Source organism: Prosopis cineraria, unplaced genomic scaffold (assembly GCF_029017545.1).
Source record: "Prosopis cineraria cultivar Desert tree isolate PC_DT_omini unplaced genomic scaffold, ASM2901754v1 PC1, whole genome shotgun sequence".
NCBI lineage: Eukaryota > Viridiplantae > Streptophyta > Magnoliopsida > Fabales > Fabaceae > Prosopis > Prosopis cineraria.
Genome location: NW_026555332.1, coordinates 4,019,970 through 4,038,129, shown reverse-complemented (window position 1 = coordinate 4,038,129; position 18,160 = coordinate 4,019,970). Strand labels below are relative to the sequence as shown.

General features: G+C 32.3%; 2 protein-coding genes and 1 non-coding gene across 9 annotated transcripts; all 3 read left to right on the top strand.

The window, feature by feature from the left end:
- The first annotated feature begins 905 nt into the window (after nucleotides 1-905).
- On the top strand, nucleotides 906-4,653 carry LOC129294280 (uncharacterized). Of its 3 annotated transcripts, none has more exons than XM_054932525.1 (4): nucleotides 906-1,218; nucleotides 2,569-2,709; nucleotides 3,011-3,304; nucleotides 3,729-4,653. In XM_054932525.1, exons 2-4 carry the CDS (start codon nucleotides 2,593-2,595, stop codon nucleotides 4,371-4,373), a joined length of 1,056 nt encoding a protein of 351 aa, XP_054788500.1. In that variant the 5' UTR covers nucleotides 906-1,218; nucleotides 2,569-2,592; the 3' UTR covers nucleotides 4,374-4,653. The 3 variants fall into 3 exon arrangements, with proteins under 3 accessions (XP_054788500.1, XP_054788481.1, XP_054788491.1); XM_054932506.1 differs by having other exon boundaries at nucleotides 907-1,190; XM_054932516.1 differs by having other exon boundaries at nucleotides 1,184-1,321.
- Nucleotides 4,654-5,618: 965 nt separating this feature from the next.
- LOC129296521 (U2 spliceosomal RNA) lies at nucleotides 5,619-5,814 on the top strand. Its single transcript, XR_008589818.1, has one exon. It is a non-coding gene; the product is annotated as a U2 spliceosomal RNA (small nuclear RNA).
- Nucleotides 5,815-10,359: 4,545 nt separating this feature from the next.
- LOC129315719 (RNA pseudouridine synthase 5) lies at nucleotides 10,360-18,122 on the top strand. 5 transcript variants are annotated; one of them, XM_054959712.1, is made up of 14 exons: nucleotides 10,360-10,568; nucleotides 10,805-10,862; nucleotides 11,617-11,644; nucleotides 11,732-11,778; nucleotides 11,888-11,978; nucleotides 12,760-12,925; nucleotides 13,322-13,409; nucleotides 14,483-14,558; nucleotides 15,140-15,215; nucleotides 15,319-15,386; nucleotides 15,832-15,901; nucleotides 16,671-16,749; nucleotides 17,317-17,410; nucleotides 17,758-18,122. In XM_054959712.1, the coding sequence occupies exons 1-14, from the start codon at nucleotides 10,460-10,462 to the stop codon at nucleotides 17,830-17,832; spliced, it is 1,125 nt and encodes a 374-aa protein (XP_054815687.1). In that variant the 5' UTR covers nucleotides 10,360-10,459; the 3' UTR covers nucleotides 17,833-18,122. The 5 variants fall into 5 exon arrangements, with proteins under 5 accessions (XP_054815687.1, XP_054815682.1, XP_054815673.1 ...); XM_054959707.1 differs by lacking the exon at nucleotides 10,805-10,862 and having other exon boundaries at nucleotides 10,398-10,738; XM_054959721.1 differs by lacking the exon at nucleotides 10,360-10,568 and having other exon boundaries at nucleotides 10,729-11,389.
- The last annotated feature ends 38 nt before the right edge of the window (nucleotides 18,123-18,160 follow it).

The window sequence follows — 18,160 nt, the reverse complement described above, 5'->3', positions numbered from 1 at the left end:
TAAAAAATTATTAAAAAAACTCTTTTTCTTATTAGAGATAGAGACAAAAATTTATTAAATTTTAAGATAGAATTAATGAAATTTAAGATTTGCTTTGATTTTAATAAAACATACTGAAAATAAGTTATAAATAAGACTGGTAATACTTTAAACTTTAGAGTCTCATGTTTTTTTAATTGAAGTTGTCAATTTGTTGGATTAAAGTTGTGACAACTAAATAGCAATAATTAGCACGCTGACATGGTTAGGTCTCAAATGATTTTGATCGAAAATTAATTAAGAAATTTTCTTGTTGAAAGCGGGATCCAGCTGCAGGAACGTACTTTGTCAATCATCCCATGTTTATCACGATCCAGTATTATTGCTAACTGCATTCTCTCCCACTCCCTTTGTGCGTATTTTTATAGTCGTTTTATTATGCTTTAATTTAAATTCCAAGCTCATATCATAAGGCGACATTCACTCGGATTCAGAAACAAAAAATATTATGTCAAAAATAATTGTATTGCTAGTTGAAATTTTATATAAAGAGAATTTATAATTTACGCCACAAAATCTTGTAAGCATAGTTCGTAAGATAATTTACAATTCACGTCATAATAATGCTTGAAAAATAAGTACCTTGCCATGCCATTTTAGATTAAGTTGTCTTGTTAATGAATAAAAATTTAAAAAAAATAAATTAACATTTTTAAAAAATACGCATATATATAATTTATCTATTTTTTAAAAAAAATATTGAGCTTCTAGGCCATGTCAACACCGATGTGATGCGATATGAATGATTTTTGACCAAACCAAATATGGAAGCGAAGAGGCATTAAATAATGATCAAGCCGCAAGGGAAACATCAAAATTAACATCATTCGTGTCTTTTTACCACCTTGGGCTGAGTAGGTCCAGTTAGGCGTGTGCATAGCACAGCCAACATTGACTATTCTCTCTCTATTTCTCTCTCCAAACACGTTCGAATAACCAAAACTAAGTTAAATAAGAGAAAAGAAACGCATTTCTTGTTCTTCATGCTGTGCTGTAGCATCTCTATTCTTCTTCCAATTCCACCTACCGCGATTTAATTCCTTGCTTCTTTTGTCCCTTTCCTCTTTCTCTCTCATTATTCTCTTTGGTTTCTTCGCTCTCTTAGAAATTCTCGTGCTTCCTTCGCGTGTGTCTCTTTTAACCTCCGATAGGTACCCATCTGCGGCTTCCGATTTCGGGGTTGTTGCCTTTTTTTTTTTTTCAATTATTTGTTGCTGTGGGTTCTGATAGGTTTCCGTTTCTGCAATGGGGATTTCGGGTTGATTGTTTCATACAAATTTAGGTGTGTGATTGGCCTTGTACTGTGATGTGATCAACTGAACTTGATTTTTGTAGAGCCACTATTGCCAAGAAGTTCACAATTTTTGGGATCTGATTTTCTGTTTTGTCAATGAATATACAATTCCTCAGGGGAGTTGAAGTTATGCTTCTTCATTGTATTTTTGGATTTTTTTTTTTTTTTGGGAGCTTGAATTCAGAAAGCTCGTCCGAATTCAGCCTTGGATTGACTTTTGGGGGAATGAAAGGTTGGAGCTAATTTAACCTCAAGGGTCGTGGTTTATTGCAGTTTGGGAAGTAGCAATGATCAATTTGCTTATTTGCTGCAACCTTGATAACTGAAGTGCTACGATCATCTCATGATAGGATTAGAGCGTTTCCCCTATACCTTAGAAATCATTTTTAAAAAAAAAGGGAAAAGAATCAAGATTCTGAAATTTAGATATGCGTGATCAGATGGGTTTGCAATTGGCTTTTGAATTCTGGCGTGATGTTTTCTTTAGTTTGCATGCCTGTTATTTGGTTATATTATAAAATATTTTGAGGAAATCAATATGATTTTTTAGTATTTTGGAGTTTATAGTATAAGATTTCATTTGTTTGGCTTTGTAAAGAGTTATGAGAATTGGTTTCAATTAGCCCTCAACTATTTGTATATGAGATTTGTTTGCTAACTATGTACAAAAAGAAGTTTTATCAGTTTCTAATTGCTGATTGAGGAGAAACACTAAGAAATAAGGTGCCATACGTTTGAATTCCTTAACTTGATTTTACACTCCCGTCAGCATCTGTGCTCCATGAAAATTTCCTTCTTGGTCAATGCATGAATACCCTTATTGTAGTCAATATTTAAACTGCTGTGTTTCCTTGCTCAATGATCGGTTATTTTCCAAGGTGGGTGAGTGAGATTATTGATCTGGGTTTTCATTGATTTTGAATTTTTTATTGACATGTTAATAAATCAACTATCATGGTTCTCGACATTTATTCAATTCAACTTGCATAAATAACACATGTCGCTTTAAAATATATGTGTAGATTCCTTTTAAGCAGACCTACAGGTATTAGATTCTTATATCCAAAGCAAAGACTTGAATGCAACTTGCTTTATTTAGAAAGATAGAAATGTCCCTCTTGCTGATGAGCATGTGAAATGTTGGGTATCATATTGACATTCATAGATTATTTTGATTAAACTTATTATCTCTACTTCAGTGAATAAGTTTCTTGATTATGCATTGTCATTTGCAGATCCGCTAAATCTGCAACAAAACAATGGATTTCTTCTCCAGAGATATAAATGAGGATTCCATTCTTAGATGTCCATTCCTGAGGAACATCAATGAGCCTACTAACTTGTCATTCTCTTCATCATTGGCTTTTCCGGTGCCTGTAAGTTTTTCATTTGCTTTCACCTAGCTGGGCATGTTTGTTGAGAATAATAACCATCTTGGTTTCTAAGACCTATCTGACAATTTAGGCCAAAATAATGTGTACTGGTAACTAAAACTGTTGTTCCAGGAAACAAACTTTTCATTTGCTTGATCCATAGCTCATTTATACTTTATTTATTTTCAAGTTATCTTCTAAGCATGTTGCTTAAATAGGCTTTCAGACCATTTATCTCTCCTTCTGTTAAAGACAATAAGAATTGAGTGGCTGACACTGACAAATATCTGTTCCTCTTACTCAGGTTCGTGGGACTAAAGGTCCAATTTTTGAAGATGGTCCCAATTTTGATCGCGCATTTAGGCTTTTCCATGGTAGTGATGGTGTAGTCCCCTTATCTGAAGGGTCTTTTCATCGTTCAGAGGAAGTACAGCCTAAGCCTCCCACATCCCAGTTCAATCCCTTAGCAGCAAAGGCAGCAACTATCAGTCTATCATCATTTGGATTTGGATGGCCTTTCAGTTTTGATTCATTTTCTGAGAAGTGGAACAATCAGAAGAGAAAATCTAAATCTTCAAGAAAAGAACCTTCTTCACAGGTATAATATATTTGAACTTCTGTCATAGCCACCTTCCAAATCATCTTTTGTAGGAAAATCCTCAAATAAAGGTCTTAACATTATAAATATTACATTTTGGACCTACTAACTTCTGTCTTTGCCACTTTCTAAATCATGTTATGTAGGAAAATCCTCAAGTAAATTATAAATATCATGTTTGGACCTACTAAGTTGAGACAAAATCAGCTTTCAGATTTATCAACAATAGTTTGATTTCTCTCTGTTTCATTTTGGTTGGGAAATTTTTTTCTTAAAATAACATCTTTTTCCAGGTATTGGAACATATCTTTTTTTTCTGAAGATTTTCTTAAAACAGCATGACTAGCTGAAAGTAGATCTTCATATCATCGTGATTGAATTTACTTTTTCATAGTCCCTGACTTATGTCAAACTGGTATCTCAGGATAGTTCAAAGCATGAGGCAATGAGCGATGAATGGCTGCAAACTGGGAACTGCCCTATTGCAAAGTCATACCGAGCTGTTAGCAATGTGCTTCCACTTGTTGCCAAGGTTTTTCAGCCTCCTCCTGGCATGAAATATAAATGCCCGCCAGCAGTAGTTGCAGCCAGGGCAGCTCTAGCTCGGACTGCATTTGCAAAGAACCTCCGACCTCAGTCCCTACCCACAAAAGTTCTTGTGATTGGGATGTTGGGAATGGCAGCTAATGTTCCCTTGGGAGTTTGGAGAGAACATACCAAGAAATTTTCACCATCATGGTTTGCTGCTGTCCATGCAGCTGTTCCATTCATAGCAATGCTTAGAAAGTCTGTTCTGATGCCTAAATCAGCCATGGCTTTTACCATTGCTGCTTCAGTTTTAGGGCAGGTGATTGGATCTAGGGCGGAGAGGTACAGGCTGAAGGCTGTGGCTGCAAGAAAATTGGCTCTAACAGAAGCTTCTGACATCTCTGTGAGCACGGAAACCTCTGTCAGCTCAACTCAATTACAAGTGATTAAACCGAAAGAGAGACACTGCAGTGATACTGTGAACTGGAATGCAGGTAGCCTTCAGCTGGCCGGACCCTCATCAACAGATGTATTTTGCTGATGATTAGTATGTTCATTGTGCAATCGCTTCTGTTTGCAGAGTGTGTTTTCTGTTATTATCTTTATATTGATCCATTTTCACCATGTATGCCTCTAGGTAAATGAGAAAATAAAAGCATACATTTTCCCCTTGAGGCTGTTTCCATTCCTTATATTATCGATACTCTATTTCAACAATGCTTCAATTTGTTCCAAGTGTCATGAATGGAATTTGTAGGCTATGGTTTGCCAAGCCATTTTCCATTTTTAAAGAGAGTGAATGCGAATATTAGTTTTTGTAATGTTATTTTCTCCCGCCACTTGAATTTTGAAGCAGCGAGTTAACCCCTGAAACCAAAGCATGTTTAAATACAAGATCTAACAAACGTAATATCCGTTCATATTCAAGAGGTTTGGCCTATTCAAATGTTAGGACATGTTAGTTGGAACTTGTAAGATGGGTTGTTCAACTACTCTTAGCTACAACTCCAGTTGTTTTCAGACTTGTCCGGAAGGTTGGGTGCGTTGCATGCAACATTTTGCCAATCACATGGTCAGTGTATATATTGATTGAAAACCATTGGATGCCTGGTTCAATTGGTAAGAGGTTGTATCATTTTAATCGGAAGTCTCGAAATGTAGCAATGTAGTGATAAACCTTCAACTGAAAAGGTCTCATCTTGACTTAATCTGAATTAGTCTAAATTCTGTTAAAGTTCCCTCAACTCAATATGAGGCAGGCTAAGAGTATTGGATGTTCTACACATTATATGATTCAGATTAATTATTCACTCATTCCTTCAATGATTAATTATTCATCTCCATTCCACTGAATCATTTTCCACCTAAGAAAGTAGGAATGAACGCAACATCATTTAACAGTCATCTACCCACAATCACCATGGAATTAAAAAAAAGCCTTTCCAGTTAATTAAATACTGAACAACAGTAGCACCTATATTTCTATTTTCAAGACATATCGTTTAACACAAGTGAAATACAGTGAATTTATTCTCTTTTCCTGGTAGTTCATTTGCCAATTAATCTACGTACCGAGATACCAATCGTCAGATATTAGAGAACGAAGCCAAGCCATTAACCATCTGTTTAAAGAAGAAAAATTTTGACCCTCAAGTCAAATGTGGATCTGATGTTTGCGAGGGCATAGAAAGTTAATATGGGAGAACGAAAGTCCCACACCGTGCAAGTCGAGAGCGAAGAGCAACGAAAAAACCTATAAAAGAGGCGATCACCGCAGGCGCAACTCATACCTTTCTCGGCCTTTTGGCTAAGATCAAGTGTAGTATCTGTTCTTATCAGTTTAATATCTGATACGTGGGCCATCGGCTCACATGATATTAAATTAATTTTTTAGTGGGGAGGGCCCAATCCAATAGCTTGCTATTGGGGTCCTCGCGCGTCGCCTTAGCTTTGCACTACTGCTTCGGCCAGGCGCACCCTACCAACGCAGTTTGATAATTAAATTAACAATGATAAATTAGTTAATTTAATAATTAAAATTTGTAAAAGAATTGCTAGTGTTAATTTATGAGTAAGTAAAGTAATTATCCTCAAAAAAACGTTGTTAAGATTGTAGTTAAATTATTTATTTTACAAAAAAAAAACATTAAGGGATTTTGTTGGGAGATTAAACTGTGAAATTATTCTAGTTTGGAAAGATTATAAAATATTAGAATATTTTATTTTAAAAAAATATATTTAAGAAGATTTATATTTAATAAAGTAAAGTTAAAAATTAATTAAATTTTTAGACAAAATATTAAAAATAACTTATAAATAAAATTAAATATAGTATTTAAAAGTTTGGGCCCATCAATAATCAAGACGATTTAAAAAGTCATAACTTTTTAAATTTTAGAGAGATTTAATATTAGAGAAGTCACATTTTATGAAATTAAATTGTCATGTTTTTTATTTTAGAAGGATTTATCTACCATTCTCCTATTAAAATATAAGGTATTATAATAAAAGTAAGTTTTAGTAATAATATTTTTCAATGTTATTCTTTTTATTATAAGCTTTCTTTAATATTTTTTTCACAAATAAAATATTAAATTGTGATATTTTTTAAAAGTGAAAAATTCTTGTATAGAACCATGTCATTCATGCTCAATCTAATAAAAAAAATGACATTCATATAATATTAAATATAAATCAATTCTGCTATTAATGATCATAGAGAGAAAAAAGTTAAAAAATTAAATATGCATTTTATTATAAAAAGAAAGCCATTAAAAATAATAACACATAAGATTTTATTTAATATAATTGATACAATTTTATTAGATAAAACATGAATAACGTGGTATACATCTCTATGCAAAAATTTCTCTTTTAAAAATTTGTAGTTTTGTTTTGAAAAAAAATCATAAAGTATATTTAATGAGCTTTATTAATATATGTGATTTCATTTAAAAATATTTTATAAATTAAAAATAAAGTAATAAATTATAGTTTATTTTTTTATAATAAGTGACTTGCTTCTTCCAAACCACAATATAAAATATTTTTTAAAAACTTTATTTGATCAAAAAATAGGATATTGGATAAGTATTGTATATTTTTTTAATACCCTTATTTTATTAAATAATTAATAAAATATGTTTTGAATAAATCAAATGTTATATTTATTACACTTAAAGGTACAATTAAAAATATGTGAAATTTCTTATAAAATTAATATTTTAATCAACTTTTTTTAAAAGAATATATAAATTAATGAACAATGATTTATATTGTGATTCGAAAAGATTATTACTTATTTTTTAAAAAAAATTAGTTATGTATAGGACCTGAAATCTAATGGTTTAATTATTTTAAGCCATGCTACTTTTCCTGAATATAAGTATATAACGTCAATTAGTAATGGTCTTATTATTTTAAGTTCTGAATTTCAGTGACAACAATTATTAATTATTCTCCTTGGACTACTATGATATAAGGTATCTTAGGGTATCTTTTAAAAGTTTTACCAAGTCTAAAATGTAAAGCATTAGGTAGTTTTTATAATTTTTTTTCCAACCACACTCTTACTTCATTTGTTACTCTTTTTAAAAAATATTGTATTGAATCATTATTAAAATACTTATATAAGATATTTAATGAGTATAATTGAAAAGATATACATTTTTTAAGAAATTAAGTTTTTATTTAATGATGGCTACTAATTTTCATTTCAGGTATAATGTTTTAGATACATTGAAACATAAGGTTTTCTCTTAAGTTGAGAAAAAATAAGTTTAAATTAAAAAATTTTTCCAAATTCAACTCATGCATATCATAATTTAAATAAGCTATAAGCAAATGCTAATTAAAAGATTTTCTTGAAAGATTGAATGAAATTGTGATTGTATTTTGAAGTATATTTATAACCATTTTTCTTTTTTTTTTTTGTACATGGTAGGATGTAGTTTAATATAGGCATAATATTGTTCTTAATCCTCATGATATATTTTTTAATATGGAGTGCCCTATAATCTATGTTTATCATTTTGATTGTCCTTGATAAAAAGATAAATCAAATCTAATGAAATTAATGTTCTTTCATTAAAATTATTATTGTTCATTCTCACTCTTCACATTTACTTATTTTTTTGAAACAATTCAATTGTTTTCTATGTTATATTGTTGAATCCGCATCTTTTATAAGTTAACATAACTTGCTATATGATATATAATACTTAAAAAAGAAAAAACTCATTATAAGTATTCCCTTATTTGTTTTTCGTATTGGATAGAATGTAGTTTAACATGAGTATAATATTGTTTTTATCCCATGATATTTTTTTGATTTGAGATATCTTATGATTTTTGTTTATCATTTAATTTGTACTTGGGACAATGAGAGACTTAAACTAATAGAATTATTGTTGATTTTTTTTTTGTATTTTTGTTGTTTATATTCCCCCTAAACATTTACTTATTTTTCATTGAAAATTTAGTTGTCATTCATGTAATGTTATTAAATATTTACCTATCAGTATGACAATTACATGTAATGTATTGTAGATTACATGTAAATCAAATACACAAAGAGCATGTCACTGTTAGTGCTCTTATAATTACATGAAAATGAAACTGTTTACATGTAAATCAATTTGAAAAATAATTCGTGAGCATGCTTGAGAAATAATTTAAATGTAATTTCTAGCGACCTACATGTAAATCAAATACAGAAAGCATGCATGTATTAGTACCCCAAAATTACATCAAAATGACTTTAAATTACATGTAAATCAATATGTGAAAAAACTTGCGAGCATGAGTAAAAAATGATTTACATATAATTTCTAGTGAATTATAGGTAAATTCAATACATAGAAAGCATACCCTTATTAGTGTCCCAAAATTACATGAAAACGACTGCGAATTACATGTAAATTAATATTAAAGAAACACACAAGCATGATTGAGGAATGATTTACATGTAATTTCATCAAACATATAGAGAGCATGTTATTGTCAACATCCTATAATTACATAAAAATAACTATGGATTATATGTAAATCCTATTGCTATAACACAAGTCATAACCCTTATACTCGAAGCTAAAAGCCTTACATCTTAAGCCATAACATGTGCATCTTGAGCATCTCTCTTGTACCGAAGTTAGAACCCTTACCCTCTAAGCTATAACATGTGTATCTTAAGCAAGAACCTTTGCACCTAAGCCATAATCCTTGCACTTTAAGCCAGAAGTATTATGACCAAGCCAAATCCGTTACACCCTAAGTCATACTCTTTGCACCTTAAGTCATGCCCCTTACACCCAAATCATACCACCTGCACCTAAGTCATACCCCTTACACCTAAACTAAAAGCCTTATACTCAAGCCATGCTTCTTATACCCAAGCCACACCCCTTATGCCTTAAGCCATACTCCTTACACCTTAAACCAAAAGCTTTATATCAAAGCCAAAACTCTTGAATCTTTAGTCAAAATCTTGCATCCTCTAATTATTGAGTTTATATGTAATCTTTGATGTTTACATGTAACGAAGGTGTGTTGATTTTTTCCAACACTTCACCTGCAACTTGAAGCTCTAATGGCCACACTGTCACTTGTTGATGGAGGGGCCGAAACTCCAATAATCGTATTTTGTACCTTTTTTATAAAATAGTTAATTAACATAGAAGGACAGTTTGATCATTTATTTAAATTATTTAATGAATAAAATATTAATCTTGGTCCTTCAAATACATTTGATCCTTGAGACCAAATTTGTTTTTAACTAGGTCCTTTTGACTAATTTTCCCAAATTCTTTTAATAAGGAATTAGCCATTTAATCTAATGAATCTATCTATCCATCTTCTAATATCTATCTAATAATCATATCAAAACGTGTAAAGCTAAGGGCTAACAAAAGTTTTTAAGTATTTATAATTAATTTAACAGAAAAACATATGTTTATTTACAAACAATTTCCAGGCCAAAAAAATTTTACAAATTATTTAAAAGAATAAATTGAGATAAAGGGCAAAGAACAAGATCATTCTAAATTGATTTAGAATAAGTATTTATTATCAAAATTTGATTATCATTTATTATTTATAAAAAAGTATCCATTATTAAAGGCAAAACTGCTTTGCTTCATTAATTTTATATAATATTTTTTAAATTTTTAAAAATTAACATTGTTAATTTTATTAATAAAAAATGTTGGTGTTAAAAATATTAACATAATAAATAAAATTATTTTAAAAGTAATAATAATTGGCAAAAATATTATTTAAAATTGAAGGTGTTAAAATTAAAAAATTGAAAATATACTTTATAACATTAAGAAATCATATTAAAATTTTATATAAAATTAATTGATAAATATTCATTTTTATTATTACTAGATTTTCATTTAATTTAATTATCAAAATTTAATACTTAAAATTAATGGCTATGATGGGACAATTTTCTGGCACAGTACACAAGTAACAGTAACACCACTAAATTTTGTACTTAACAAGAAATTGGCGCGTGCCAGCCCTAATTTACCATTCTGTCATCATCAAATCGAAATTCATTATATCGTTGCTCTGCTTGGTTTCGTGGTTGCTTTGCTCCGGTTGGAAACTTGTCGAAATCGCTCAATGGCAGCGAGCTCTTCACTTTCTCGCAATACTAAGAAGTTCGGAATTCCTTGGCCGGAATTCAACGACGGCCTCTATTACAACGATGTCGTGCGACCCTCCGATTCCGGTGCTCTTTTGCTTCTTAATTCTACGCTACAAGTTTTCATCTGAGCTTAAAGAAAGAGAATTCAATTGGAATTATTTTTGGATTCTCCTTTTCCCTACTTTCCCTCGGGTTTCCCTGTATTGCCGGCGCAGCCAAACGAGACTTTCGCTTTCCCTCCAATTTCTTGTTTGGTATGGATTATGTGGTTATAGAAATATGTTTCCATTCACTTACCAATCATACTCCAATAATTTCAGGGTTGACATTGTTAGAGTTCTACTCGAGCAAATACAAGAGTTCAGCTCCCTTGCAAGGGTAAGCTGGAACCACTCAGGCTTGATCAAAACTCGTAACTTTTTTTTTTTTTCTTGCCCTTCTTCGAAACGAAGGAAACTTAAAGAAAGCTGGGCAGGCTTAATATAAGTCAAACCTACTTTTTCCCCTTTTCTGAAAAAATAATAATAATAAAGCAAGTGGAGATGCTTCCTTGAGAAGCAATAGAAGCAGGAGGAGTATTAGCAGCTTCTGTTATGTATAGTGGGCCTCCTCCACTTAAACGGAGATTGAAAGTGATAGTCAAGCTAGCCAAAAAAGAGCTACTGCAGTTCGTTCCATAAACAGAAAGTAGATCATCACCGATGAGATGTTATCCTACATCCAAGGAAAGATGGTAAACAAGAAGCCGATCCCCAACACAACAGAAAAGTTAATTAGTTCTTACAAATGTGAATTAGCAGAACCTGTCGAACTGAAATAATGATTTTCAGTCAACGGTTTCTTCCAGTATCATTTTTGGGATGCTGGGATAGTGTTTCTTCTTGCACTCGTCTATTTAGTTCTGTGTGAGTTTTTGTGTTTTGTTTAAAGTCATTTATCAAATTTAAAGATTCTTTTGGTTTTAGGAATGGTTCCTGAACTCTTTGCTTGTATATGTATTCTCTTGGACTCTTTGTAAAATTATTCTCTTGTACCACGTTCTTTGTTTCCCAAAAATACTTAGTATTTATGTATTACGATCTTCTTCTGGCCCTTCCTCGCAATAAACAATTATGCACTGACTTTGTTGCAGTTGGTTGCAGCGTATTCAGAGTGAGCAGGTCTGATCACGAAGAAATCTGAATTAGTTGACTACATGGAAAAAATTGTCTAGTTGATTCTTATCCTCATTAGCATGTTGTATGCAGATAACAGGAGATGGAAAAGTTGTCACAGATCCTAGCACAGTCCTCAGGTTTCTTGATACAAATCTATTATCCTTTTCTCAATAGTTAGTTCCCCACTTCCTTTCATTAACATGGATTCTTTTTTTTTTTTTCCTTCTCCCTTTTTTTGGATGTTAGAGATGGCACAAAGTTAGTGTATCACAGGCTTCCATGGAAGGAACCCGATGCACCATACATGATTGAAGTTTTGTATGAAGATGATGACTTGGTCAGTGCTTCTTTATTTTTATCACTGTAATTTGTCATCATGTATGCCTCTTATCGTTTGTTAATTGCTCTGGCAATTTTATATTTATATTTTATTTGAGTTGACAGCTTGAAATTATTTTTTTATTGCTTTTCAGCATGTTTATGATGAGGTACAACTGACAATTTACTAGCTCATGACCGTACTTTAAGTACCAAACTTTTTATTCTTGAGAATGATAAGCTCAGTTGATGAATAAAATTTTTTTTTATTTTTGGGGGATGGTTTTCTGTAGGTGTGCATAACAAATACTTTGAACTAATATGTTTGGTGCACTCTGCCTAGATACACAGGATGCTGCCATTTTACTGTTATTTCATTCACTATAAATCAGGAAATCTCACATGCTGAAATTTTCAGCTTTACTAACTTTTGATTTCATTCACTATAAATCAGGAAATCTCACATCCTGAAATTTTCAGCTTTACTAACTTTTGATAATACATTTGAAAGCTTTTCATGGCCAAAAAAAATAAATGTGTATATATTAAAAACAAAAAACTTTCGAATGTCATGCCAAATATGTAATCCATGATTTCTTATACTCCAGTATCTATTGTGTCAAGGAATACGAGATTTCATTGTACTAAAGGAAGCTTTAATCATTCAGAATATTATTCTGTTCCTCCCACCTGAAATAGATTGTTTCAAGTAGCAAACAAGTAGATTATTTTGTAATAGTTGTGATCATCAACTGGGATATTGTCTATTCAAGTTGATAAACTAGTTGATATGCATTCAGATTGCTCTAAATAAGCCTTCTGGCCTGCAAGTTCTACCTGGAGGTCTTTTCCAACAAAGGACCGTTTTAACACAGCTCCATTGGCAAGCAAACAATCAGGGAGCATCTGTGTCATGCCAAGGGCCTCACCCTGTACCAGTACATCGCTTGGGGAGGGGAACTTCAGGTTAAACCAAATGCTTCTGCTAGATTTGTCTGTTAATGTTAGCTCGGGAAATGTTTCAAGCATGAATTTGTAGAAAAATAGCTCTGCTATTTAGACCCTGTAAAAATAAATCAGAAGGGTAACCTGCAAATTTCTGTAAAAGAAGGATATCTCATCTTAACTTAAAAAATTTCTGTAAAAATAGCTCTGGAGTTTGTGAATGCCAGTTGTGATAAGTTTAGAGCCCTTCCCTAGTTTCTTGATTGATAACTGCAAAGTGGAAATGGTATTTATCAGGGTATTCCCTGAGGCATTATATAAGTATGACTGACTAATTGTGTTTCTATACCCTAGCTAATATTTTAAACAGGTTGGAAATTCCTAACACTTTTCAAGATTTGATTGAATGTGTCTCAGGGATTTTACTATGTGCAAAGACAAAGCTAGCTAAAGCTCGACTTGCATCATATTTTGCCGATGGAACATCTCATACTGAAAGAAACAGGTTTGTAGCATCTGCTTTTTTTCTTCCTGCGCTAAAACCAAGATGTCTAACTCAAAAGGATTGAAGTTTAATTTTTAAAATATGTGTCTATATATTAGTGCTTATTGATATAAGGTTTTTTAATTTGAAAAACATGCTACTTTTAAATTCCTTTGAAAGTATTTACTATTCTTAACATGCTCGTTGGTTAAAATATCAAAAGTCAATCAAAATGTTAACTTGATTGTCAAATGTCTAAAACACCCCTGATTAACTTTATTTAAAATTCCTACAAGTTGTTTGCAAATATCAAGGCTATGTGACTTCACTTTACTAACGGACATTAGTAATGTTTATGCAGGCGTTCTATACAATTTTTTTTTTTTTGGGGGGGGGGGGGAGGGTTTAACCATTCAAGAAGTTAATCTAGCTTTTTACCTTTTTTTTTTGTCTTAATTAAAATCTTATACTAGTATCATTTTGAGAAAGGAGTCAAGGATTAAATGGTAATGTAGTTTTGAAATATAAGGGAGGCCTAGGAGGTTCTGTGTATTTCGTGCTGAATTCAAGGTCAAAATATTTTGCTCTTCTTCTTCTTTTTTTTTTTTAACTGTAAGAGATTTGGAAATCTTTTATTGTCCAACTTCAAATCATGTCCTGAAAGGGACTCTTTGGGGAGGTAGTTAATACTTAATAATGGTTGTTCATGAGGAGATTGAGGGACTTGAAACTATTACCTGTTGTCCTGTAATTTCTACTCTCCTTTCAAGAATAATAGCAATTTATGTATATCACCAAAAAATATGAACTAATTCAAAATCCAACCCATGTTTTGGTAATTATCTGGCCATAAATCCTAGATAACAAAGCAGCTCTTTGAGTTGTTTAGAGGTTTTAAAAGAGATTTTTTTCATTATGCTTGGTTGGAAGGAGATCACCATTCTTTACTGCTATCACTTGTCTGAGAAGTGGTTCCTTTTGAGAATAGATTTTTTTTTTTTTGGGTATTATCCTGTTACTTAAGACCATCATTTTACATAAAATTAGAAAATGGTGAAGATGAACTGTTGAATTCTATTTGTTTCCAAAAACAGAGATGCCAACAAGGAGCAGGGGAAATTTGCAAAGATCTATCGAGCACTTCTAAGTGGTATAGTTGACAATGATAAGGTAATATGTTGACATTTATTTTCTATAATAGTTTGACGTGGATATTTGATTGTACAGGGATTCCTGACAATACCCCTCTAAAAAGGATTAAAGAAAAAGAAAACTAAATTAAAAAAATAAGGAATCTGATGTCTTTTTATGGCAAATGATAATAGGAGAGACACAAGAGCTTCAAGGTAGAAATCCAAGCGATTCCCAAACTTATTCCACCACAGCAGGCCTTTCACTTCTATAAACTAGATTTAAAGCTTCAATAGCTTTTGTATTAGGTGAAGTTTCATTAAAAACTAATCTGTATTTTTTTAAACTTCCTTCTTTGTTACATAGATTTGTTCTGTCTGAGTGTTGTTCAGGATTTTATTAAATAGACTGAGAATAGGTAGTTCTCCACTGTCCGTTGAATCAAAAGGGAAATGAAGATTTTTCTTTTCAGCCAATTGGGAAACTGAGTTGTTTCCCCTTATATAGAATCATTTCTTTTGTTTTTTTAACCCCCCTTTTTTTGTCTAAACTGACTTAGTAGAACTACAATGTTTAAAATACATAGCTTTCACCACGTACTGGTTTTTTTCACTTTATAGCTGATTATCAAGCAGCCTATTGGAACAATAAAATATCCTGGTGTTGCTAAAGGGCTGTATGTTGCTTCTCCATCAGGTTGCTTTTAATGTTTGTTTCAAAACCATAATATGCATAAGATCATGGTCCTTTGTTACTTCAATCAGATGTTTACTCAATATATTATCATCTTTATTGGCAGGAAAACCAGCTCTCAGTGTAGTGGATGTTCTAGAGAGAGATATACAAGGAAACTGCACATTGGTCCAGGTGGTTGAATTTTATTTTTATGAATATATCTCCTTTATTTGATTTCTAACACCCAGGAGACTAAAGTCCTCGGGCAACATGCAACATTGTGGCAAAAAAAAATATTGTATGGTGACTTTCCAAAAATAATAATAATAATAATAATAATAATAATAATGTATGATAATTCTTATTTATTTTTAAAAATTATATAAAAATATGATTATTTTATTAACTTGTATTTTGTAACATAAAGCAAATGAAGCATATTGCTAAACACGTGCACCTCCGTATCTTTGCTCATAATCATATGGCATCATTTTTAAGAGTCTTCGGTGATGACTTATAAATATTACAGGTGGGCGGGGGTGTGTCTTGAACAAAGTAAACATTTGTGGCTTGTTTGCATTTAAATTGTGCTGATTGTAGTAGCATTATAATTTTCTTGGATTGCATTGTCTAACAGGTTCAGATTCAATCTGGAAGGCCACACCAAATCCGCATTCATCTATCTTTCATAGGGCATCCTCTATTAGGTAAACATTCAATTACTGAGTTATTTTTGGTGCTCCATGTGGAATAATCGAGTGAAATTTTCTGAGGCTTGTTATTGGAAGATAGTCACTAGTCAGAGAACAAACTGATTTACTCTTCCCATAAGAAAGAAGTTGAATTTTGCAAGCTCTGCTCATCTGATGTCAAGTAAAAAGCCAATAAATGTCTGACATCCTTTTTTGTTTTGTACATAAATCTTTGTCCTTTGTAGGCCTAAGTTTCAGAGGCGCGTGCCTACTTCCATGTTTTATGTATAGGGAGGGACATGAGATTATGGCCTTATGCTATAGGGACATGTTAATTGTGTCTCCATCAACCTGAACTCACCTGATATAGTAAATATGCTTGTATAAACAGCGTCCATAGGGGGGACTCTGTCCACAGTCCATATGATCTAATTTCCAGTGTCTTGACCCTGCATCTTTTTGTCCATGCCATTTTTCCCGTGTGCCATTTTCATGTCATGTCAATATTCATGTTTTTTGGTTCTAGGCAAGCAAATAAATCAATATACGGTAACGTTAACACAACCAATTGCTTCTCTAATAGAAACTTTGCGTTGACCATTTTCATTCGTAGCACAAATCATATCAACAGACCTCATTCATGTATCACTTCAATCGTTACATTTGAAATCTTGTGTTTAGTCTCCTGCTATTGCTGGTTAATCATGATGCGACTATTTAGTCATAATTATTGGTATGAGCCTTGGTTATACAGATGCTTTAATCCGAGTCTGTCTCTTCCCAGGCGATCCCCTATATACTGTTGGTGGCCAACCTAAATGCTTTGACTACAATGTTCCAGATGTGATATTTGCTCAAGATGGGTAAGGAATCATGATGGGACACTTTCATTTATTTAACAATAAATCATTCAATTGTGTAGCTGCAGATTATTCCAAATTCGCAATGCTCTTTGCCTAAGTAACTGCAGAAAATTACAAAGAATCCATGCAATTTTGTGAAATTAATGCATTTACTCTCCTGGTTCTTGACTTCTGGCCTTTTGACCAGCATATTTAAGGACTTCCTTTTCTTTTTCTTTTAATTCACTTTTATTCAGCCACTGTTAAGTGGAATACTCTGATTGTCTATCTTTTTGGGGGAAAAAATCATAATTAATGTTTGCACGAGTCATTCTTAGGCATAGAATGAGCTTCTATGAGATACAAGTAAAATTATGAAAAGGAAAAGCCCTTTGCAGAAAATAGTTGTCGAAATCAAACTGCTTGGTTTATTTTGTGGTATCTTGCAAACTGTCAATTCACAAAGTTAAGAACTGACGTACGGTGGACGAAGTAGGTTTGTTTTTTGATTATTCAATAATTACAGAAAGTTAAATAAGAATGTAAATTTGAAATTTGATCTGTGCTTTATTGTTGATTGCTTTATAGGGGTTACCAAAAACCTATTCAACCTGTTCCTGGAGATTGTGGTTACCATTTGCATGCACATCAATTGGTCATTTCCCATCCTAAAACGAGTGAGGTATGATAGTTAACTGTCATCTCTGGTTCAGAGATCTCGTGACTAGCCATTTGGTAATGAAATTCAATTGTGCTAGAATTGATTTAAAGAGTTTCCTTTTTTATGCCGTTTAGTTGCAAGGCTTTTACTAGACAAAGACTTGATAGTTTTGGTCAAAAACACTATCAAAATAAAAACCTCTAGTAAGCATGCAACCCCATAAATTATGGTTTTCGCCCAAATTTTTGAAAAACTCATTTGGTGACGCATCCTCATGATCTCTCATGTTTCATTGGCATTCGTATGCTTATGCAATTATTCTGATTCTGCTAGGTCCAAAATTGAGAAATTAGTTTGTGTGCTTGCAGGTTATTGAGATCATCGCACCCCTTCCTAAAATCCTCCAGAAACGGGGAGAGGCGAAGGAATTCGGCATGAAGTAGCACCTAAGTAGTTGCAGTCACAAACGCTTTCAAATGGGCTTATAGAATTGACTGTATGCATGAATTGTCACAATCTACGAGGCTGTTTTACAGCCAACGTAAACATCGAGGTTACTTTCATAGCTGTCCAGAGGTTAGCACTAGGTACTCTTTACAGAATAGGGTATTTATGTGATTTGTTGAAGAAGTTAGCATTGACAAACCATGTTGATGCACAATATAATTAAACATTTAGGTACAACAAATTTTAGCAGGACCTTTGGTAAGAGAAAGTAGCAGGATATGCTCAACTGCCTTCTAGACTTTATTAGTGAACAATTATATAGCG